The sequence below is a fragment of the Carcharhinus amblyrhynchos genome, chromosome 4 (genome assembly GCF_965287045.1).
Source record: "Carcharhinus amblyrhynchos chromosome 4, sCarAmb.v2.hapA, whole genome shotgun sequence".
NCBI classification, from domain to species: domain Eukaryota; kingdom Metazoa; phylum Chordata; class Chondrichthyes; order Carcharhiniformes; family Carcharhinidae; genus Carcharhinus; species Carcharhinus amblyrhynchos.
The window spans coordinates 22,951,430-22,976,724 of record NC_137327.1 but is presented as its reverse complement, the minus strand read 5'-3'; the positions used below and the strand labels follow the sequence as shown (position 1 = coordinate 22,976,724).

At 42.3% G+C, this 25,295-nt stretch overlaps 1 protein-coding gene across 2 annotated transcripts; it reads right to left on the bottom strand.

Annotated features, from left to right (window-relative positions):
- Nucleotides 1-893: 893 nt before the first annotated feature.
- On the bottom strand, nt 894-24,619 carry chst6 (carbohydrate sulfotransferase 6). Of its 2 annotated transcripts, none has more exons than XM_080188082.1 (2): nt 23,872-24,619; nt 894-3,440 (listed from the first exon to the last, which is right to left on the bottom strand). In XM_080188082.1, the coding sequence occupies exon 2, from the start codon at nt 3,411-3,413 to the stop codon at nt 2,223-2,225; it is 1,191 nt and encodes a 396-aa protein (XP_080044208.1). In that variant the 5' UTR covers nt 3,414-3,440; nt 23,872-24,619; the 3' UTR covers nt 894-2,222. The 2 variants fall into 2 exon arrangements, with proteins under 2 accessions (XP_080044208.1, XP_080044209.1); XM_080188083.1 differs by lacking the exon at nt 23,872-24,619 and adding an exon at nt 21,323-21,343.
- Between the last annotated feature and the right edge of the window lie 676 nt (nt 24,620-25,295).

Genomic DNA, 25,295 nt, shown 5'->3' with positions numbered 1-25,295 from the left:
GATCAAAGAGGATCCTTCATGTGAGTTAACCACTTGACAAGTGGCAATGTAATGTCATTACTTCGAAGATACCTTTGCCCATGCTGAAGTATGTCTGAATGTTGCATGCGTCAGCAGCTAATAAATGTGTGTTACCTCTCCCTGAGTACATGAACAGTTAGAAGTCTCACAACACCAGATTAAAGTCAAATAGGTTTATTTGGTCGCATGAGCTTTCCAAGCGCTGCTCCTTCATCAGGTGAATGCACTCCAAAAGCTCGTGCTACCAAATGAATCTGTTGGACTTTAACCTGGTGTTGTGAGACTACTTACTGTGCCTACCCCAGTCCAATGACGGCAATTCCACATCATGAGTATGTGAAGAAGGATCTTGAACTGTCTTTTCTCATCCTGTAGCACTGAATCATCCAATGATGTAGTGAGTAATTCATATTTTCATTTATTTTACTGGTGTTACCTAACTATATCTCTAAAACCTTTTCCAGCCCTATATTCATTGTCTTCTGTCTCTGGTTTTAAGCGCATTCCTTGATTTCCTCCGTGTTATCAGTAGTAAGAAAACCTTCAATTGTCTTTATCATAATCTCTGAAGCTCCATTTCAAACATGCTACTTTGCTCCTTCTTTTGTTCTCTCTTACTGTTTCCTGCACCTGTTTCTCCTGTTTGGGATATTTTCAATGTTAAAAATTCTGTGTAATGTAAGTTGTTGCTGATTGTATTATAAGCTAGCTTTATCTTCTCAGAGCTATTTCAGGAATGTTGCAGTTCATTGCTGCAATTCATGGCAGAGTTCGAAGAATAATGCATACTGTGTCAGACAGGATACCTGTGCTCTTGCCCACAAACACCATCACATACAAACACACAAAAAAACTTCCCAATATTTTTAATTAACACATAATTTATGTATGGACCAAAAGAAGTTGGTAGATTCTGAATTTTTATTGCGTACATTGAAGAAATACCTGGTACCAAGAGACTACAATACAGTCATAAATCAAGAACCCAACAGTTTGCCCATTGTGTGAGTGAGAGTACCTGTGTAAGCGTGCGTGACTGGGTGTGTATATGAATGTGTGACCTTCTGTGGAAGATCCAGTGGACAGTTGCATTGTTTAATTCAATGAAACTGGCTTAATATATTCAATTGATTTGTGAATCTGCATCCGTTCAGTCTGAACTCATTTGCCTAGTGTAGCCAATGCAGAGGAGAGTTTCCTTAATTTGAATAGCCAACAAGTATGACTGGTGTGGAAGAGAAAAATAAAAGAAACTGTAAAGGTGTTGATTTAGTATGAGATTTTCTTCTTAAAATGGATTAAAGCACATTTTAGGGCAAAGTTGAGAGAGAGCTTTACTTTCTCTTACTTTATCTGTGGCCATGCTGTGGTGATGTGAAAGTCATATGTGGAAGTCTATTGGCATTGGGCACCCAAGATAAAAAAAATCTATTGTTCTGAACTTAGTGCTTTCACTGTGATTAGAACAAAAAGGAATAATCAAATAATAACTTAACAATGTTTTCTTTCCCTCTGAACTGTTACCATGCATTGTTTCTGATAATTCGGCAAACACATTCTTCAGAGTGAAACGCTTTTAATTGTACATTTTTAAAATTAAGCATATAATTAACTGAGTGACCTTTGCCAGCTGCTGGGGCACAATGGAAATCCACTGATGCATTTCTCACAATTCTATGGCCATTCACTCCATGCATGGAACACTCTGGCAAAAGGTCCAGTGATGAGTGGAGCTCTTTCCTGAAATATAATTACGTAAAGTCAGTTCGAAACAGTCCACACAAATGCAGTGGGACCTTCCTTTTGCCTCACATCACGGTCCAAATCAGCCAATATCGAAAAGGACAACATATCTTCACTAAACTAAAAATAAATCATATTAAAAGAGAATTTATCATTGATACATAGTCCTCCCAAAAATGAAATATTCCAATCACAAAATTAACTGCCAAATATAGCATGAATTACATCTTTTAACATGCATATCTTGTAATTGTAGTGCTATGTCTGAAACCACTGTACTTTATCACAAATTATAACATCATTGAAACATTTGGCTTTTTTTTGAACAACTCAATAATGTTTGTGTAAGGATCTGACAATTCTTCAAGCCTTCGTACACACTTCCAAAGTTTTTATTTAAACAGCAGATGAACAAAATATGAAATAAGTTCCTGGATGCCCAAAAAGGCATTCATGATTTAAACTGGATTTTCATCAGAACTCAACCAGCTAAATTTATATTTTCTCAGCGGTAGGACAAGGTCCAAGGATAACAGTTTCTGCTCGCGTTCAGACTCAACTAATCGATAGCCAAGCACATTCATGGCTCCCTTACAGATATCCTGTATTTTTAAAATCTTTGCAAATGGCACCTCAGTCCTCCATGCCTGTGATATGGTTCTAGCATTCCTGGATGTTATTTTGAAAGCTGATCCAGTTCCTTCTCCGTGTGTGATATTATATATCCAAGATTTGAGTTTTGGAGTCAAAGCTAAATCAGCAAATTTATACATTGCTGATATTTCATTAAGTGGATCTCTTACAACATCTTCATACCGTACCCTCATATAGCGTTGTTTCAAAAACTCTGGAGCTTGCTTGGTTGCTGTCTCATGAATATGTATGTGACTTCTGCAAACCTTTTTCATGACCTCAAAGTTTGATGTTTCAGCTTTCTCTTTTTCAATGGCTTTTCCTTTAGAATCCAAAACAATGCTACTGTCTCGCATTAGTGCATGAAAGGATTTATCACGAGACTTAATGACAGCCCTCGGGTCCCGAACGAGGTGAATGATTTTGAGGTTGAGTGAGGGATCAGTGAGGAGAGGAAACAAAGACGTTAACTCAAAGAATCTCACTTCTTTGATCACAACATGGTTGTACGTCTTGCACGCTTCTTCCATTTTATAAAATTTGGACATGTTGCAATGTTTCTTGCATGTTTCTTCATTGCTGAGGTCCGTTCTTTCATAATAATCACATGTGGGCGGTGAACAGAGGGCTCTGCTGACCTCCCATTGGAATAAATCAGACACCAGTCTGTTTTCATGCATGTAGGCATTAAAGACTGACATGTCACACAAGAATGTAGATCGTATAAGGTCTCTAACAGCCATTTGCAAGACCTTCGCACTGTTTTGATACATGCTTACCCACACATGCCATGCAGGCTCCATTAAGTAAAACACATCAGGATGTTGGCTGAATATTTGTCCCACAAAGGAAGAACCTGATCTCCAGGATGAAAGAATGAGGATGTGAACCTTGTTATTATGTTCATCAGATAGCGATAAATGAACCTTTTGTCTAGAGTAGATGACGATTAAAGCAAATGTCTGAATAGCTACAAATACAGCAATGCTTGTAGTTACAAAGCTTAGCCTCACCATAGCGATGGTTGCTAATGTGGTAATGATCTGTAAAATAAAACACAGACATTAGGGGTTGCTTCAAACCTGTACTGCCACACTTCTAACCAATTATTTGCAATTGACAAGACATTAAAAAAAGGGTTCCACAAAATAAAACAGTAAAATGTTATATTTAATAATATAACAATATTATATTGACAATAACTTATTTATTTAATTCTGTAGAACATTCAGATGGGGAAACCATCCAGCAGTTGCGCACATATAGAAATCACAGCACCAGTATTCACCATTGGTTAATTTTATGTGTCGATCACCTGGAATTTCCCAATATTTGCAACTGACAGCTGAGCCTTCCAGACTGAACTGAAATTAAGTCTTATTGATACATACATTGCCTGCATATCAACGTTCAAACACGTATTAGATGTCACATTGTTGAATACATTGTTCTTGCTGGGGTGGAAATGTAAGCCAGGAGCAAAAGTGGGTAGGAATTCTGGACGCAAACGGCAGAGGTTTAGCTCTGAAGTGTACATGCCTTTTTATTCAGCAGGGTTCCTGCCTGAAAGCCTGAGTCTAGTCGGACAAAGAATGATGTAGCAGGGACTGCATGAGGAAGAGGCAAGTAATAGAGCTAAGCAACTTCACAACCAACGGGTCAGAGCTAAGCTCTGCAGTCCAGCCAGATTCAACAGTGAATGGTTAATGGACAATTAAACAATTCACTGGAGGAGGAGGGTGCACAAATATCCCCATCCTTGGTGCTTTAAATAAGGCTGAAGCATTCACAACAACCTTCAGCCAGAAGGGCCAAGCGGATGATCCATCTCAACCTCCTCCAGAAGTCCCCAGCATCATAGATGCCAGTCTTCAGCCAATTTGATTCACTCAATATGATATTCAGAAACAGCGAAAGGCATTGGTTAATGCAAAAGCTATGGGTCTTGACATTATTCCGACAATAGTACTGAGCACTTGTGCTGCAGAACTTGCTGCATTCCTAGCCAAGCTGTTTCAGTACAGCTACAATACTGGCATCTATCTGGCAATATGGAAAATTACCCAGGTATGCCCTGTACACATGAAACAAGACAAATCCCGCACAGCCAACTAACACCCCATCAGTCTACTCTTGATCATTAGTAGAGTGATGGAAGCAGTCATCAACAGTACTGTCAAGCAGCACTGGCTTTGCAATAACCTGCTCACCAATGCTCAGTTTGGATTCCACCAGGTCACTCAGCTCCTGATCTCATTACAGCCTAGGTTCAACCATGGACAAAAGAGCTGAATTCCAGAGGTGAGATGAGAGTGACAGCCCTTGATATCAAGACAGCATTTGACCATCTCTAGCATCAAGGAGCCCTAGCAAAACTACAAACAATGGAAATCATGAGGAACACTCTCTGCTGGTTGGAGTTATACTTAGCACAAAAGAGAGGTCAATCCTCTCAGATCCAGAACATTACTGCAGGAGTTCCTCAGAGTAGGCCAACCAGGCCAACCAACTTCAGCTGCTTTAACAGTAACCATCCTTCCAGCAAAAGATCAGAAGCGGGGATGTTCACTGATGACTGAACAATGTTCAGCACCATTCACAACTCCTCAGATACTGAAGCACTCTATGCCCAAATGCAGCAAAACTTAGATAATATCCAGGCTTAGGCTGACAAGTGGCAAGTAACATTCATAACACAGAAGTACAAGGCAATGACTGTCTCCAATAAGGGAGAATCTTATGATCACCCCTTGACATTCCATGACGTTACCATCACTGAATTCCCTTCTATCAACTGAAAAAGTGCTAGAAAATCTCAGCAGGGCTGGCAGCACCTATAAGAAGAGAAAAGAGCTGACATTTTGAGTACCGATGACCCTTTGTCAAAGCTAAAATGCATAGAAAGTGAATATTTATACAATAGGGTGAGGCAATGAAAGATGAGTCGTAGCCATAGAAACAGGGAAAAGGTTGCTAATGGAAGTCCATAGAGAAAATAAAAGGCATTCCTCCGGCTAGACACATTACGGTCTTCCAGTCTCAACATCAAATTCAACAACTTCAGATGATTAGCTCTCCTACCTCAACTCCTTCATTTTCATTTTATTTAATTTTTAACTGTTCTCTACCTTTTACTTATTTTTTTGTCTTTCTGCATTTTTCTTTTTCCCCACTCTTCCCCCTATTTTATCTTCCTTTCCTTGCCTTTTCTCCCCTTTTGCTTCTCCTTTTCCCCTTTTCCTCAATTTTACCTCTTTCCCATCCATTCCCCCCTCCCCACACATCTTCATTTTGATTTGATTTGATTTATTATTGTAACGTGTATTAGCATACACTGAAAAGTATTGTTTCTTGCATGCTATACAGACAAAGCATACCGTTCATACAGAAGGAAACGAGAGAGTGCAGAATTTAGTGTTATAGTCATAGCTAGGGTGTAGAGAAAGATCAACTTAATGCAAGGTAGGTCCATTCAAACCTCTGATGGCAGCAAGGAAGAAGCTGTTCTTGAGTCAGTTGGTAGATGACCTCAGATTTTTGTATCTTTTTCCCAACAGAAGAAGGTGGCAGAGAGAATGTACAGCATGCGTGGGGTCCTTAATTATGCTGGCCGCTTTGCTGAGGCAGTGGAAAGTGTAGACAGAGTCAATGAGTGGTTTGCGTGATGGATTAGGCTACATTCACGAGTTGTCATCTGTTACAGTTTACCCTCTGTTATCAGCTTCTTTGCTGGTTGGCCATTCACATTTTTTTATTCTCTCTATGGACTGCCATTAGCAGCCTTTCCCCTTGTTTCTGTGGCTATGACTCATCTTTCAGCCATGATCTTATTGATTCTATCTGTCAATAAGGTCATGGCTGATCTGATTGCGGCTTTAAATTCCAGGTCACAGCTAAGAACAACATATAAAGAAGAAAAGCAAATTAAGGTTTGCAAAATGCCAGGGTGATAATGTCTGGATCTTCTCAACTGATCTTTATATTAACTCACCCAGTTAAAAGCTGTGCCTTAAAAGCCAACGATGTGTCAATGGTGTCCTGCTGGAACTTCAGCAGGAGACAACCAGAATGGCCAGAAATTAAACTGGCATCTGGCTCTCTTCTGATTATAGTCTGGGATTAAGGATGTTCTTTGGCAGTTGAGTTTCTGCCCACCTCTCCTTACAAGACCATTAATGCAGGGCAAGCATGGACTCTGAACAGTGCAAAGCCAATGTCTAGGGATTTATAGGGGCACTGTCTATGGTTGGTGCAAGCAGATGTGTTGAGACACATCAACAATTGTGGGTATATTGGAGTTTCGAGCCAGGGTTGTCATCTGGACCCTTTGTAAGAGAGCCATGGAGGCGACTTCAGTTTTCTTTGGGGATGGTAGAAAATTCCACACACAAATTCTCCCATTCCGGAGCCTTTCCTTGGAATGTTTACATTCCTGTGTGTATTGAGGAGCACCCTAGATGTGCCCAGCACACTGCTTCAACATAGATTACACAAGCTCCCCTGACCTCACAAAAACTCAGAGATGGAGGCTAAGGAAAGATACATCTCAACCTCTAACACAGAACACATCATCCTGCAGATCCTCATGGCCTTAAAAGTCACTTTTATTTCAGCAGCAACATATCACACTGGCCAAAGATTTTCTGAAGTTTCCTGGCATTATCTTACCATACTGATAAACAGCAGGTGTACAATGAGTGATTCTCTATCAACATTAATGGTTGAAAAATTGCAGGCAAAGCAGCCACTATTGTCCAACTTGACATCCGCTCCAGTTAACAGGGCACGGTTTCAGAAACGTTTCACAATTGTGTTTCGCCTGGAGTAATACTTCTGTTCTTGTAAAACAGTGCACCTGCTCATTTACAATGTTAAAAGGGTTTGTGAGTAAAACAATTCCCTCAGCAACTAAAAATACCTGAACTGCCTTGCCAACCAGATTTGTACCCTCTGAGTGGTCTTACCAATCATATTTTTCAAAAGTGAAAGAATGCCTGTTTTCTAACTCATGGAAATGGTCTGCACAGAGTAAGTGAGGGAGGGAGAAATTGGCAATGATTGCAATTAGGCGGTTGGGACACTGGAAGCCCGAGATATCCTTGTGGGGTCGGGGGAGCACTCCTGCCATACTCAACAACAAGAACCTGTCATTAAATAAATATAAAATACTGCAGATGCTGGAAATCTGAAATAAAAACAGAACATGCTGGATAAACACAGCAGATCTGGCAGCATCAAAGAGAAACAGACTTAATGCTTTAAATCTGAATGACCCTACTACAGAAAGTAGAAATGCATAGAATTATGTATTAGGAAGGGAGGCAGAAGAGGTGGGGCAGAATAGATGAACAGGAATAGGTCAGAGCAAAGGAAATATGGGGCAGGATTTTCCAGCCACGCTCACCCCAAGACCAGAAAATTTCACCCGAGGTCAACGGCCCTTGGCATAGTCTGTGCCACGCTCGCTACGATTTCTGTGGTCAGGACAGGAAAATTCCACCCATTAACTATTTGTGCTGGACATAAGGCAAAGGGGAATGTTAATAGTGCCATTAGGAATGAAGAGTGTTAATAGTGGCATAAGGTGAGACAGCAGAATGTGTTAATGGGAGCAGCTGAACAGCCAAGGACGGTTGCCATGTGGGGAGATGTGCACTTGTGCTGGGGGCAGGTATTACAAACAACTGGCAACAAGCTACAAAAGGGGAGAGAGTGTTTAAGATGGAGAGGGAAGTTTACTGACTAAAGTTATTGAGTCAAGAAGGCTGCAAAAATGCCTAATCAGAAGGTGAGGTATTGTTCTTGTCATTGTATGGCGCCATAAAGTAATAAAATGTCCCAAGGCACTTTATAGGAATGTTATAAAAGATAATTAGACAGCAAGCAACAAATGAGATTTTGCAACAGATATACAAAAGTTTGGTCAGGTTTTAAGGACTGACTTAAAGAAGAAAGGAAGGTACAGAATCAAGGATATATGAGGAGGGAGCTAGGCAGCTGAACACATGGTCACCAACAATGGAGCCATTAAATTCAGGGATACTGAAGAGGGCTGAATTAAATGAGTGAAGGTATCTCAGAGAATTGGGAGGCGAGAAGAAAATACGGACAGATACAGACCGGGGGAAGGGCTAAGACCACAGAGGGATTTGAAGTTGCTTGATCTGGAGTCACTTTAATTCACTAAGAGCAGGGGTGATAGGACAAGTTAAGACAAGGGCAGCAGATTACCTCAGGTTTATGAAGGATGGCGACGAGTGCGCTTGAATAGTCATGTCTTGAGGCACTACAAATACAAAATAACATCAGCAGAAATGAGCTGAAGTCAGGTGAAGTTAGAGGTGGAAATAGGCAATCAATCATAGGTTCATCTCAGGGTCAAATATATCTCCAAGGTTATGAACAAACTGGTTTTGTCTCAGAAAAGGAGAGTAATAGAGTATTGGATGTCAGATCAACGATCTGATAATCTAGAAACAATGCAGGAGTTGAAAAAGGTAATGGTAAGGCACAGCTGGGCGTTGTCTATAAACACATCAAAACTAACTCCGAATGATTTAAATGTATAACAGAACAGGGCCAAGGACAGATCCTTGGTGGGTACCAGGGGTAATGCTTGCACGAGTGGGGAGAGAAACTATTGCAGGTCATTCTCTGACATTGACAAGATAAATACAAATGGAACCAAGTGAGAGCAGTCCCAACCAATTAGAAAACAGCGGAGAGGCTTTGGAGGAGGTGGTGGTGTGACTAACCATGTGAATATCTGCAGAAAGACTCAGGATTGCCTTGTCACAAAGGCTGCCATTTGTATCTGATAAGAGCCACATTGTCACTGTGGCACAAGAGAACATTTGATTGGAGGGATTCACACATGAAGTACAAGGAAAGATGGCAAGGGTTTCAGTGGAGAGGAAAGTGAGGTTAGAGGTGGGGTTGATGATTTCCATGGATTGTGGGTTTCAGGATTATTTTTGAGGTAGGGTTGATGTTGGCAGATTTAAATCCTTTGCCCAAGTTCAGTGAGAATCTACCCAGTACTTCCAGATCCTCCTCCCATTCTAAATGGTCCCAGGTCACAAAGCTACCCTCAATGCTGATATATCAATGTGTCTCATATTACTACATAGAATAATAATTTTATGCTTAAATAACGTCTGAGTGATTGTGAGCAATGCTGCAAGACATCAGCCATTAGCCATCACTAATAAGTCAATTTGGAAACAAATGGGCTTACTACTGATAGACAATATGGTTTTGTGAAGGTTGTGCCTTACTAACTTTATCGAGCTTTTTGAGAAAGTGACGATAATAGATTAGGGAAAGGCATTGAATGTTGTATACATGGACTTCAGTAAAGCCTTTGACAAGGTACCTCATGGTAGTCTGGTACGAAAGGGGAAGTCACACAGGATTAGAGAAGAGCTGGCAAGCTGGATACAGAACTGGCTTGGCCATAGGAGACAGAGGGTTGTCGTAGAGGGATGGTTTTTTGAATGGAAGACTGTGACTAGCAGGGATCAGTTCTGGGATCTTTGTTGTACATAGCGTATATAAATGATTTGGAGGAAAATGTAGCTGGTCTGATTAGTAAGTTTGCAGATGACACAAAGATTGGTGGATTTGTGGATGGTGAAAGGACTGTCAGAGGATACAGCAAGATATAGAACAGTTGGAGACTTAGGTGGAGAAATGGCAGATGGAGTTTAATCCAGAAAAGTGTGAGATAATGCCTTTTGGAAGATCCAATGCATGTACAAATTATACAGTAAATGGTAGAACCCTTAGAAGTATGACAGGCAGAGAGATCTGGGCATACATGACCACTGACCACTAAAAGGCATCATGATCAGCACAGGCTTGGAGAGCAGAAGGACCTGTTCCTGTGCTATATTTTGTTTTGTTCTTTAAGATATTCATTTACCATTGTTTTAATTTTATTCACAATGTTATAACCACAAAGAAAAGCAACAAAACAGCAAGATGTACCAAGCTGGAGATAGGTCCCTACTATTTTGAAGTGCCACAGATGGGTACGGCGAAGGGATTGTAAACTTCACAAGTACTGGCAATGGTCCCAGGCATTGGCAACACAAGGGAATAATACTGGGATTTAGCAGCAAGGGGGGCTGGGGCTTGGAAGCACTGCGTCAGGAGAATAGAAGGTTGGCAGGACTGGGGTGGAATGTGAGATGTTTTTAAATTTGCTCATGGGATTTGAGCATCACTGGCTAGGACAGCATTTATTGCCCAACACTAATTGCCTTTGAGAAGGTGGCAACCAGTTGCTTTCTTGAATCGCTGCAGTTCACATGTTGTGGGAATACGTACAGTGCTGTTCGAAAGGAACTTCCAGGATTTTGATCCAGTAATTTTTGAAAGTACGGCGATATGATTCAAGTCAGGATTGTGAGTGACTTGGAGGGTGTGGCATGGTAGAACAGTGGTTAACACTGCTGCCTCACAGTGCCAGGGACCCAGGTACAATTCTGGTCTTGGGTGACTGTGTGTAGTTTGTATGTTCTCCCTGTATCTGCATGAGTTTCCTGTAGGTGTTGCTGTTTCCTCCCATAGTCCAAAGATGTGTAGGTTAGGTAGATTGGCTTTGCCAAATTGCCCTTTAGTGTTTGAAGATGTGTAAGTGAGGTGGAATAGGATGAGGGGTGGGTCTGGGTATGGTGCTCTTTCGGAGAGTCATTGCAGATTCAATGGGCCAAATAGCCTCCTGCACTGTAGGGATCCTATGGATTTGGCAGGTCTGCCTTATAAGTTTCAAACAGCCACTGCAGATGTTAAATTAAACAATTTGTGATTTGTTCCTGAAAAATAAATAAATCTTGTGTAAATGCTGTTTCTATATATATATATTTATATATCATAGCAGCATAAATAAATCTACAGAATTCACTGTCACTACCTCAGCTTCTCTAGACCAGTAAATAAATAAAAAGTTGTTTGAAAAAATATTAATTTTTACTTTGAAAGGATAAAGTATAGTCTGGAATCTTTGTGTCTCTTCGTAATTGGATAGATGGGACTGAGCTTGCAGTAAGCATTGACCACACTGTCAATGTCATTCATAAACTTACTCTCTTACTGTCATTCATAAACTCTTTCAGAAATTAACTCTGAAAGCAAGAAAATATGCTTGATGAAAACTTGATAACAAAATGGTTCATGTAGCTAACAGCTCAGTATACAAAAAAGTACCACAAGGAAAGTAACCAGTGCCTAATTTATTCACTGAAAATGGATAAAGGAATCCTTACAAATTGCAAATGTAAACAAGAAAACATTCTCTTGATGTTTTTCTCAGTTTGATAGACTCTCAAAATGAAGAAATGTAGCTAGTGGCCACTTTTTAAAAATTCAGTTGAAATATCCACACATTTATCATATTATTGGATTGCATTTGAATAATTTTCTAAAACACACAAAATATAAACCTCATTCTGAAAGATAAAATAGAAATTTTTCATCAAGAACAATAATTAATAGATTGTTGGAATTTGAAGACAAATGGAAATCTGTCATGTTTGAAGTACATAACGCACCTCTTTCTCATACACCAGTATCAATATACCCTTAACTAAATAAACCTCTGAAATGTTTACTCTAGCTTTCCATCAGATAAGTTTGAAAAATTATTCAGCAAAGATTTTGGCAGCTCAGGTGATTAAATAGTAATGATAAATGCTAGGAAACTGAGCACACTGCAAATGGTCAGGCTGAACGGTTTGTTTCAGTTAATAATTGCAGCTGTGGGCAAAATATACAAATCCTAGTCCAGGAACTTGGGAAAAGCTGAGCCTTCAAGTAAAAACGAAGGCAATAAAAGTTACAAATATCAATTCAATGCATATATGCAATCACATTATCAAGTGACATGTACAGTAAATGTTCCACCGTTCATGGGGTTCTGTTTCTGTGAAATCCTGCAAAATGTGGAATCGCAATATACTTTATAACAGAAATGAATTTGATAGCTTCCAGCCATCCCCAAATATGACACTTTTAATGGAAAAGAAGCTATAAAAATGTGTTTTTAATTACATTCAAGGCAGTTTTACTGCAGAAATTATTTAGCAATGCAAGAGGACAAGAACAGTGTAAAACACATCAGTTACTGGATAGTGAAAATCACAGTACCGTACATTACCATATTGTCATTTACTGTACAGTACTGCACTCTACAGGGATTGTTCTTTACTGTGCTGTACAGGTACTGCACATTAACTGCACAGTTACTGTACTTTATTGTCTTGTAGAGGTACTATACTATACCGACGCCGGACATTTACTTCCAGGTAGTAGGCATTTGCTGTACAGCACTATAGTCTACTGTACTGTACAATGTTCTATTCTGTGTTGTATACAATTACTGTACATTATTCTACTGTACAGGTAACATACATTATGGTACTATACAGGTACTGTACTTAACTGTACAGTGCAGGTCTTGTACATTTTGTGTACAGGTACTTACTTTATTGGACAGTACAGGTACTGTACTTTGTTGTACTGTATAGGTACTGTACTTTGCTGTAGCCTGTGGGAAACCCTGTGAAATTATTCACAGCCTTAGGTTAAATTTTTTTCCAGCAGTTATTTATGGTTGAAGCTCTGACTTCATCTCATGAGTCCCTAATTATGCCAGCTGCTATAAAACGTATTTATTAGTATCACAAGTAGGCTTACATTAACACTGCAATGAAGTTACTGTGAAAATCCCCTAGTCACCACACTCTGGCATCTGCTTGGGTACACTGACGGAGAACTTAGCATGGCCAATGCACCTAATCGGCATGTCATTTAGACAGAAGCACCCAGAGGAAACCCACGCAGACACGGGGAGAGCATGCGGACTCCGCACTAACAGTGACCCAAACTAGGAATTGAACCCAAGTCACTGGAGCTGTGAGGCAGAAGTCCTAACCACCGTGTCAGCATGCTGCCAGCCCTAGACTTGATCTTAGCCAAAAGGCCAAGATGTGATGTTTAAAAAGGAAATAAGGATGTTAAATTCCTTCCAGCAATCATAGACTGTGGTTAAAGAGTCTGCTTCCAGAAGATGATGGATGTGACTGAAACTTTGTCAAGTGTAGTAAGCCTTGAAGGAGGCAATGACTCCCTGATCCATTAGTTGGATAGTGAGGATGCATTTGGGGGTTAAAAACAAAATTTCAACATCTGGATGGTTCTCAGTGAAAGAATGCAGATGCCCAGGTGCATTGTCGAGGGTTAGTAGGACCATGAAAGGCAGGTTCCTTTCCCTTAGATAACTGCTGGCAGAAAGCAATTGATGAACCAGTCTGCAAAGACAGCTGTAATCTCAGCATTGCTGTTAATCTTCCAAAAGACTTGCAGATTACATTTATTTTTCCCATTGAAAATTAAGATTTTCTGACTTAGAAACAAACATTGGTTTACATTTAAAACCAGTCCATTGGCTATCGGGAGCATCAGCCTGTCCTTTGCTGCTTTAAAACCAGGAGCTGCATTTTCTTCTTTTGAAATGTAGGCTCTACTTGGTATCTTCCAGAACAGATCAATTTCCTCTGCAGTGAAGACCTGCTCTGCCTGGTAGCCTCTCTCCTCAATGTGTTTCTGCAGCAGCCTGGGAGATGGTCAGCTAAAGCAGCCTCCCCACCATCAACCTCACATTATACAGCCCAAAAGCCAACCATCCAGCACTGGCTGAGAACTGAAAGTAAAAGGAGGGGCACTTACTGCACCCCTTCATAGAATCCCTACTGTGCAGAATGAGGCCATTCAGCCAATTGAGTCTGCACCCATCTCTCTTGACAGAGTATCTTACCCAAGACTTTTCCCCAATCCTATCCCAGTAATCTATGGCCTGTACACCTAATCTGCACATCTTTGGAGTGTGGCAGGAAACTGGTGCATCCAAAGGAAATCCACTCAGACACAGAGAGAATGCACACTCTCGATACAGATAGTGACCCAAGATCAGGATTGAACACAGGTCCCTGGCGCTGTGAGACAGCAATGCTAACTATCATGCCACCAGTGACAGCAACACTACCCTCTGTACTAATCTTTATGTTCTGGTACAAATCAAGTGTTTTGCTTTGGCTGGTTGGACCATTACCTACAGTCTTCCTTCGATGTTGGTGATCTATCCACAAGTTGAGCAATTCTTTCATTTCCTCTAAGTGTGGATCTCTCCTGCTTACAAAAGTTAATCTGGCAGTATAACTAGCAGAAGCACTAACACTGGCCTTTATTTTGCCTTCAGACTGGATTCCTAGCCTCTGACCTGCTTTTATAGCCACCGTATTTGTATGGCAAGTCCAGTTCAGTTTCAGGGCAATGGTAACCCCCAGGATGTTGAAAGTTGGGGGAATCAGCGATGGTAATGCCTGTTGGAAGGGCGCTGAAGGGAAATATAATCAGTAAATATAGGTTTTTCATCACAAAGACTTTCAAAAAAATTGCTCATGTATTGTTTTTCAACTGAGCATGTTAGGTTTTATTAACTTGTTCAAAAGCAAATTACCGAAACAAAAACAGAAAATGCCAGAAAATCTCAGCAGGTCTGACAGCATCTGTGGAGAGAGAATAGAATTAACATTTCGAGTCTGGATAACTCTGTCAGAGCCCTGATGAAAATTTCTGACTCCAGAGCTCTGACGATGAGTTATCGAGACTAGAAATGTTAGTTTAATTCTCATTCCATAGATGCTGTCAGACCTGCTGAGATTTTCTAGCATTTTCTGTTTTTTTTGTTTATTAACTTGTTCTTTGGGATTTCATAGGGGTTTACAGTATGGAAACAGGCCCTTTGGCCCAACTTGTCCATGCTGTCTTTTTGTTTGCCACTAAGGTAGTCCCAGTTGCCCAAGTTTGGGCCATATCCCTCTATACCCATTTTATCCCATGTAACTGATGTGCTAAGATTGTTTATTTCTAGCAGAGGAGACTGAGGAAAAGGTTTAATTCAGGAGTACGAAGTTATGAGGGACTGGATAAGTGGAAAGGAAGGACTTCTTTCCCTTACCAAAGTAGTCAACAACCAGGGAATATTAATGTAAACAACTTGACAGAGGATTAAATGGGAGTTGGGAAATGATTCTGCACAGAGGTTGATGTAATCTGGAACATTTGGATATACTCATGGAGGGTTATGGACTAGTAGCTGGAAAATGGGATTAGACTGGATCATTCTTTTTCAGTTGGCACAGAGACAATGAGCTAAATAGCTTACTTCTGTACTGTAATTTTTCTATCTTTCTATGTGTGTGACACTGACAAGAAAAATAAGAAGGGGATGATGTACCTGTTCCTTGTGAAGATGTTGTTTGATAAGGAATTCCAGGATATTATCTCAGGAACATTGGAATTTGGAGCAGAAGCAGGCAAATTCAGCCCTTTGAGCCTGCTCTGTCATTCAATCAGATCGTGGCTGATCTCTGCCTGGTCTCCAATCCACCCACCCACCTGTTCCCCATATTTCTTTTTAATTGAAAATGCATCTATCTCCTACTTGAAACCATTCAATGATTCAGACTCCCCCAGGCTATGGAGCAGCGAGTTCCACAAATTCACCACCCTCTCTGAGAAGTAGCTCCTCCTCAACTCAGTTTTAAATCTACCGCCTCTCAATATATAATGTGACCTCTTGCTCTCAATTGCCCCAGTAACAACGAAGGAATAGAGAAGCATGTCCTAATCAGGATTGCTTAGGAGATGCAGTTCCCATAACATTGCTTCTGTTGTCTTTCTAGGTAGTGGAGGTCCCAGGGGACTTTTGAAATAACTTGATGAGTTGCTGCAAGGTGCCCTGAAGGTCATGCTCATCACAAGCACAGTGTATCATCTTTAGAGAAGGGGATATTGAGCCTGTAAGCGTACTGCTTAAGTGAACACCTGAATTGGATAGAATAAAGATTGTTGAATATTGCACCCATTTAATGGAGAATATTCCATCTGATTCGCCAATATTCTCTTCAGCAATAGTGGCTTTGAGCAGTTTGAAAGTCAGCTATCTGATACAGAATGAACGGCCTTTGTCTGCTCTGATATCCAGGGTATTGATATGGCTAATCCAATTGGTCAGTGTGGACAATCTAGTTGCAAGATGTTGCTGATGGGAGAGTAGGTGATGGTAGTGCAATAGGGTGCTTTTTTAATCACAGAAAATTGTGAATATATAGCATATTATATCAGCACACATTTCATGTCTAAGAAGCCATAATTGTTCGTCATATTTTTGACATAATTTCCTCCGGCTACATTTATATTGGAACCACCTATGTAAACTATTGCACACACTATTGTCTCCTATCCCCCTACCAGCACCTCAATGTTATACCTCCAGCAATTCAACCAATATTACTAAGATATTGAGAAACTCCAAATCTTCCACAAATTCCACTTTTCTGCTTCCCAAATTGCAGTAAGTTAGACTTAACAATAAATAATATTAAAAATACATCTGAAAAGGCCACTCAGTAGACGGCATATCTCCACCAACTTGTGTTAGCTCAATGTTATTGCAATTATGCAGCTTTTCCTTGAAGCTTTTCCCTGCCTGGTTAATGCTCTGTGACTGTCAACTTAAAAAAAAAATATTCTTACTGAACGTTTCCACCTCCTTGAGGGGGCTTCAAGCCAAGCCATATCTAACAAACTGTTCAGAAAACTCTGCTCACATATTGACTACAGTGACAAATTCCACCATAGCAGCTGAGACAATCCACAACATTCTAAAACAAAAGTCAATTCATCCTATTTGCCGATGTTAATCTGGATCCAGATTTGCATATTGGCCAAAAATCTAATCCTTTCTTCCTTGGACCATACCCTATCCATGTCTCAAGTTTTGTTGAAATCCACCCAATTGTTTTGAGATATATTGTTTACAGACAAGTAGATAAACAAATAGGAACAGTAACAATATCTCTGCCTACTTTCAGTGGCAAAGGAATAAGGATAAAATGTATTTATTATATGGGGACTCAACTATGTCTTTAAAGCCTTGGCTAATTAATCTTTGCTGTCCACTTAATTCAACAGCTACACTTGACCTGTGTGCAATGCAGTGAGCAACCAAGCAGTGAATCATACACAATGTGTACACTTACACAAGGAAGTCTGATGTTCACCATCATGGATCAGAGGAAATGCTGTTTTAACTCATGTAACAGGAGAGGTCGGGGATATTGGTGGGGGAGGTTGGGGTGTTGGAGGAATGTGAAGGTTGAGAGTGCTGCAGGGTTGGCAGAGGGTGGGGAAGGTTGGAGGAATGGGGGAAGTCAGGGAAATAGGGAGATTGGGGGTGTTGGAGGAATGGGGGAGGTTGGAGGAATGGGGAAGGTTGGGGATGTTGCAGGGCTGGGGGAAGTTGGGGTGTTGGAGGAATGGGAGAGGTTGGGGGTGTTGCAGGGCTGGGGAAGGTTAGTGGAATGGGGGAGGTTGGGGGAATGGGGAGGTCAGTGTGTTGGAGGAATGGGGGAGGTTGGGTGTGTTGCAGGGCTGGAGGAGGTTGAGGGTATTGGAGGAATGGGGGAGGTTGGAGGAATGGGGAAGGTTGGGGATGTTGCAGGGCTGGGGGAAGTTGGGGTGTTGGAGGAATGGGTCAGATTGGGTTTTTTTCAGAAGGGGGGAGATTGGGAAAGGTTAGAAGAATGGGAGAAGGTTTGAGGAATGGGGGAGGTTAGGGGTGTTGCAGGGCTGGGGGAGGGTGGGGAGGGTTAGAGGAATGGGAGAGGTAGGGGGTTTTCAGGGGTAGGGAAATTGGGGGAGGTTGGGAGAATGGGGAGGTTGGGGATGTTGGGGGAATGGGGTGATTGGGGGTGTTGGAAGAATGGAGAGATTGGGGGTGTTGCAGGGCTGGGGGAGGTTGGGGAAGGTTAGAGGAATGGGGGAGGTTGGGGAAGGTCAGGACTATTGGAGGAACGGGGGAGGTTGGGGGTGTTGCACGGCTGGGGGAGGTTGGGGAAGGTTAGAGGTTGGGGAAGGTTGCGGTGGATAGAGGAGAGCCGGTGGATGTGGTGTTTCTTGATTTTCAGAAGGCGTTTGACGAGGTGCCTCACAAGAGGTTATTACAGAAGGTCCGGGGACATAGAGTTGGGGGTAGGGTGTTAGCGTGGATAGGGGATTGGCTGTCAAATAGGAGGCAGAGAGTGGGGGTCAATGGGTGCTATTCGGATTGGTGGTTGGTGACTAGTGGAGTGTCCCAGGGGTCGGTGCTGGGGCCTCAGCTATTTACCATTTATATAGATGATCTGGAGGAGGGAACCGAGTGTATGGTGTCGAGGGGGATTGAATATAAAAGTAGGGAGGTCTTGCTGCAGCTGTATAGGGCACTGGTGAGGCCGCAGCTGGAGCACTGTGTGCAGCTTTGGTCGCCGCACTTACGCAAGGATATTTTGGCCTTGGAGGGAGTGCAGAGGAGGTTCACTAGACTGGTACCAGAGTTGAGGGGGTTGAACTATGAGGAGAGGCTGAATAAACTAGGCTTGTACTCGTTAGAGTTTAGAAGAATGAGGGGAGATCTCATTGAGACATATAAGATGATATGGGATGGATAGGATAGAGGTGGAGAGACTCTTCCTGCTCAGAAAGGACAGTAGGACTAGGGGGCACAGCCTCAAGATAAAGGGGGGGCGGTTTAGAACGGAGTTGAGGAGGAACTTTAGCTTGGCATCATTTTTTATTAATCTTTCACAGGACGTGGGCATTGCTGGCTAGATGAGCTCATCTAGGAATTGCTCATCCCTAATTGCCCTTGAGAAGGTGGCAGGGAGCGTTCCACCTAAAGTGCTTTTAGGAAGGTGATTATGCTTCTATGAAGCCCTGTAGCAGATGTTTCACAATAAAGGAACAAGCACTTGATCAAAAAAGCACTGATATTATTAGCATGAGTGTCTTACCATACAGCCGTGCTAAATATTTTGCACTTCACATCAGAAGTACTAATCATCCAGCAACACCTGGAGAAGTATAATTACACTAACATGAAGTTCAGAATGCATTCAGTGGATGTGAAGGTTATCAGATTTGTTTTAAATTCGGAGTACTTTACAGTTGTATTTTCATCCCTTGAAAATGGAGGAGTTTCTTCTATCAGGCTCCTTTCTTAAGTTAGTTACAAAAAAATCTTAGTTAACTTTACCAGTCTTGACCAAGGATTCACACCTCACCACACACACTGCACTGTGCTACCAGGCCTCCATTCACCCGCAGTGCACTGGCCTCACTGCTTCCCAGCCTCACTGCTCCTCCTCCCCACGAGCATTCCCCCTAGTTGAGTGAGGCACTTGAGCATTGCACTACTCTCTCACTGGAACCAGTGTCCTCACTCATGGATGATGGCAACATGACACAATCTGGGGTGCCATGCATCGCCTGCCATTGGCATCGTGGCCACACCAAGCAGGGTGAGCATATAGATTAGTGTGTAGGCCTGGCCAGTATGCACTCTTGAGCCATTACCATGGGTGCCACTACTGCTTTCCCTTCCAGGCATGTGTTGCAGTTCAGGGACACGGGGCAGGGACTGCCTCCTGATTATCACAAGATGAGTTCCCATTCACTGCGAAGTACATGCAATTTGAGTGTCTGTGTTAACATGAGCTCCCCTGCTTGGAGCACCAGCTACCTAACTTGATGAGCCTTCAAGCCTTCCCCTAACATTTATATGTGGATTTTGAAAACACAACACAAGATCCAAATGTATGCTGGTAAAATCCAGCAACCTCAACTAATATCACCTCTATTGACCCCTCTGCTACCTCTGATTTGTCACACTGCTTATATAGATGAGCAGAAATTTCTTTCAAGTAATTATTGGGAAAACTAAAACCATTGAGGAGAGTTCTCTGGCTATTCACATCAACAGGATTCTCTAATCCCACTGGCAGCACACAACCTCCCCCACCCCCGTGTGTTTCCTGGCAATGTGCGGCGGCATCAATGGGAAATCCCATTGACATTGGCAAGGCCAGAGAATTCCACCACCAACAGACAGCATACCAGCTCCCATTGCCAAGGAATATACGGCTGGGAGGCTGGAAAATTGCCCCCATTGTTTTGGTTCTTTGCCACAAACTCCATTCCCTAGCCATTGACTCCATCCCTCTTGCTAATAACCAATTGAGGCCGAACCTGCCTGATTACATTCTTAATGTTGTATTTCAACACAAATAAGCTTCTGACCACATATCCATGCCATCACCAAGACTTCTGCTTCCATAAAATTGCACATTTCTGCCCCGCTTTAGCTGATCTGCTGCTAAAACCCTTTATTACTTTATAAAGTATATACCTTCCTACCTCTGAACCGGCTATTCCAATGCTCTCCTGTCCCATTTGCCATCCTGTAAATTTCAGCTCATCCAAAACTCTTCATCCTAATATCTTAATGCACATCATATCCTGTTCACACTATACCCTTGTGTTTGCTGGCTCCCAGTTTGACAAAACAATTTTAAAATTCTCAGTCTTGTTTTCAAATCCCTCCTTGTCTCACCCCTTCCTATCACTGTAATTTCCTCCAGTCCTACAATCCTCTAAGATCTCAGCACTCCTCCAATTCTAGCCTCTTGCACATCCCTGATTTAAATCGCTCCACCACTGCCAAGGTCTTAACTTCTGGAATTCCCTTCTTCAATGTCTCTGCTACCAGTCTCCCCCCTCTCTCTCTTCTTAAGGACTCTCCTTCAAACCTACATCTTTAGCAAAGATTTTGACCATCTATCCCCTTATGTGGCTCAATTTCATATTGTACTTCAATCTTGTGAAGTACCTTGAGCTGTTTTATTACATTGAAGGTGCCATATAAATATAGGCTCACTCAATGGAGATCAGAGCCAAGAATTCAGTCTGGTTTTCCTCAGCTTATTTAAAGTAAATAATTGCATCACTCTACCAAAGTTCCACTCACAATCAGCTAACTTACCAAATTCTAGTAGTTACTTCCAATCTCTGTGAATCAGAGAGGGACGACTGAGCCACTAGGGATGTCGTCACTTCGCCTCATTTCGGGAAGGATGTGGAAGCTATTGAAAGGGTGCAGAGGAGATTTATAAGGATGTTGCCTGGATTGGGTGGCATGCCTTATGAGGATAGGCTGAGGGAGCTCGGTCTTTTCTCCTTAGAGAGACAGAGGATGATAGAAGTTTATAAGATGTTGAGGGGTATAGATCAGGTGGATTCTCAGAGGCATTTTCCAAGGACTGGAATGGTTGCTACAAGAGGACACAGGTTTAACGTGCTGGGGAGTAGGTATAGAGGAGATATCAGGGGTAAGTTTTTCACTCAGAGGGTGGTGGGTGAGTGGAATTGGCTGCCATCGGTGGTGGTGGAGGCAAATTCTATAGGGTCTTTCAAGAGACTTCTGAATGAGTACATGGGACTTAATAGAATTGAGGGTTATAGGTAAGCCTAGTAGGTATGAATATCATTGGTGCAACTTGTGGGCCGAAGGGCCTGTTTGTGCTGTAATTTTTCTATGTTCTATGTTCTAACTTTATGACTAACACCTCACTTTGTTACTGGCTCTTATTTTTAGTTTTTCATTAGATGTGGGTACCATTGGCAGCACCAGCAATTTTGCTCATCCCAATTTCCCTTGAATTAATGACTAGCTAGGGCATTGCATTGGGTAGTTAAGAGTCAACCACATTGCTCCGGGTCTAGTGCCATGTGTAGGCCAGACTGGGGAAGGATGGCAGATTTCCTTCCCCATTAGTTCCTTTCTCAACCAATCTAAATTGCATTCAACTAGAATGAAAATTGGCAAGCCTGACGCAGACATAAGGAAACAGGAGAGAAGCTATAGATCTGATTTTTATTTTAGCAGGAATCATAGAATCCCTACAGCACAAAAAGAGGCCATTTAGCCCATCAGCTGTGCAAAAGTGCATCTTACCCAAATCTTGCACATTTATCATGGTTAATCCACCTAACCAACATATTTTTGAACACAAAGGGGCAATTTAACATGGCCAATCCTCCTAATCAGCACGTCTTTGATGTGAGGGAGGAAACCAGAGCATCCAGAAGAAACCCACGCAGGCACAGGGAGAATATGCAAACGCCACACAATCACCGAAGGTTGGAATCAAACATTGGTCCCTGGCGCTATGAGGCCATGATGTGGAGATGTCGGCGTTGGACTGGGGTAAACACTGCTGTGAGGCAGCAGTGCTAACCACTGTTCTACCACCACGCCCTGGTTGGCAGCGTCTGTAAAGTGAATTTCATCTCCAAATTACTTGATGTCACAGTCAGCACTTGAGGTATGACACGCATTAATCCATTTTTCTGAGGTGCCACCTGTTGATACAGACTAATTCCGAGTTCCTGAAATCAAATTCTTTCCTTTCGCTTTGAATCTCCATTCAGTTGTGTTGTATTTTGGTTCCAATTACAGATTCCTTCAAATTCTGAAGTGCAAATACTGACCTTGAATGATCAGAGGCTGACTACATGTTGCGTTCTGAAAGAGTGGTGGATTCAATAAACTAGCCGATCAATCCAGCTAAATTACAGAATAAGAAACACCCTCGGACAGAGCCCAAGTTGAATTCCAACACCAAAGTTCAGCTCGCCACTCTCTCAAACTGTCAGATTCTCTCGGTCAATTCCCCCTTTCCCCTTCTAAATAAAAGTCGAATCATCAAAATACAAGATTTCTAAATGTAGTGATAATCATTTCTAAGGCTCGTGTTGTTTTAAAGGTTTAAGAACAGTGTCCCCCGCATAATTTGCGGGGTGTATTGCATGAAATGGAACAGTTATTTGTCCCGCTGGGTGTAAAGTGACTATTGGCACAATTCTTCGTTCCAGCCCGAAGCCAGCATTGAGAACATTGTCTCCAAACCTCTTAGCTACCGTACCCGAGAGAACGATCAAACCACTCCAAGTATTAAAATGCTGCCTTGTAGTAACCATTTATCCCAATCGTAACTGAAGTTTGCACTACTTTATTACTCCAAGTACATTCAAATATAATCACTGAAGATGAAATTAGTTTCACCCGTTTAAAATCATTCCAACTTTCTCCTCCGCGCCCCCCCCCCCCCCCTCCGCACAACCCCGCATCTCATTCCAGTTTCAAATGGCAGGAAACGCCTAACCGTTTGGAAATCCCAACTGGATTCAGATTTCCAAAATCACAAATATTCCCAATCCGGTATTTTGACAGGTTAAAGGCCGCTTTGGAATTGAGTCAACGAATGAATCTGCATCTGAAAAAGGGCTTCTTTTAACGGGAGGCAGACAGGGTCTCGGCTGCTCTGAAAGGAGATGCCAGCCTTTGTACTGCTGGGTAAGTCTTGTTAAACTGGAGCCCAACAACTCCCTCCACCAAACTGAGATCCCGCTTTCAGCCAGACCGTGAGACATCGAGCAAAAGGCAGATTGATCACACAGACAGAAGGAATGAATGCGATTCCAATATTTAGGTTTTAAAAAGTTGTCGATTGTTCGTTGTAGTTCACTCACCTCTCAGACAGAAACGAGTCCTGGTTTTGTGATTATAAAACTCAAGCAGAGCTGGCGAAGTTGCAATTCCTTTCTAAAAAAAAAATAAGGCTTCTTTTTATCCTCCAAGTCGCCCGCTCTGTGCTTGTCCGCAGCGGTTTGTTGCTGCCTGTGGGGGAGTAAGTATGTCGCCTCTGTGTAATACATGCAGCACCTTCACTGCACTCAGTCCCTGCCCAGGGACAAGCTCACTCCTTCTGCAATGTGGCACGCAGGCTTAAAGTGAGGAAAAAGGAAGGTTACAACCCCAGAGCCAGAGATAGTGGGCGTCCCCTGTCTGTGGATACTTACAGGATCCTTATTTTACCAAACCAAATCCTCTTCAGTTAGGGTTCACTTTTTGTATTTTTAATAGAGTTAGAAAGTGAACCGTACAGTTAACTGTAAACTTGGGGAGGGTGGGGGTTATATATCAAGTCGCGGGAGGGGGAGAATTTACTGCCTTTCCCTTGTAAGGAGCCCAGTGGCAGAGTGCATGTGGAAACATTCCCCCACCCCACCCGGTGTAAACTCCGCCAGGCTTGATCAAAGTGGAGAAGCGTGGCTGTATTTCATGTTGGCTCCGTTAGGAATCACACGGTTAGTGAGGGAGCTGCTTCTCACTCCCCCGGAATGTGCTCAGTGCCAGCTTCCTGGCACCAGCTCGCTTTGCCCCGCTGCTGCCCGAAGCTTTGCTCAGCTCCAGCGAGCTGCGGCCAAGCACATTTGGCTGGATCCCCTCGCATTCACTGAGCTGGTGCCACGGATTCGGAATCTGTAGCCGGTAAATCCAGTTCAGAATAGCAATGAGTCTGCCACATGTCGGGACTGTCGATTTCTTTTTTTTCTGCAGGAAACATGTTGAGATTGAGTTATGTTTCATTCTGTCACTATGGCTCTGCTGCAGACGGGGTGGAGTTATTCTTTAAGTGAACACACATCCAGAATGGTCGCGCACAACGAGATCATTTAACCCATCTTGCCTATGCCTCCTCCTTGGTGGAGTTTAATTCTAACTCGTTGATTTTTTTTCCTCCTATAAATGTTTCCCTTCAAGTATGTATCCAATTTCTAAAGTTACTATTGAATCTGTTTCAGACCGTTCCAGGTCACAATAACTCAGCATGTCAAAAAAAATCTCATGTTGCCTGGGATTCTTTTGCTAGGTTCCCCGACTGTTCTGCCACTGGAAACAGTTTGCCTTCAGGTTATTCTGTTTTCAGACATCTCCAACAAATCTTTGCTGTGGGTGGCGCGGTGGTTAGTACTGCTGCCTCACTGCGCCAGGGACCCGGGTTCAATTCCCGGCTTAGGCCACTGTCTGTGTAGAGTTTGCACGTTCTCCCCGTGTCTGCGTGGGTTTCCCTCAGGTGCTCCAGTTTCCTCCCACAGTCTGAGAGACCTGC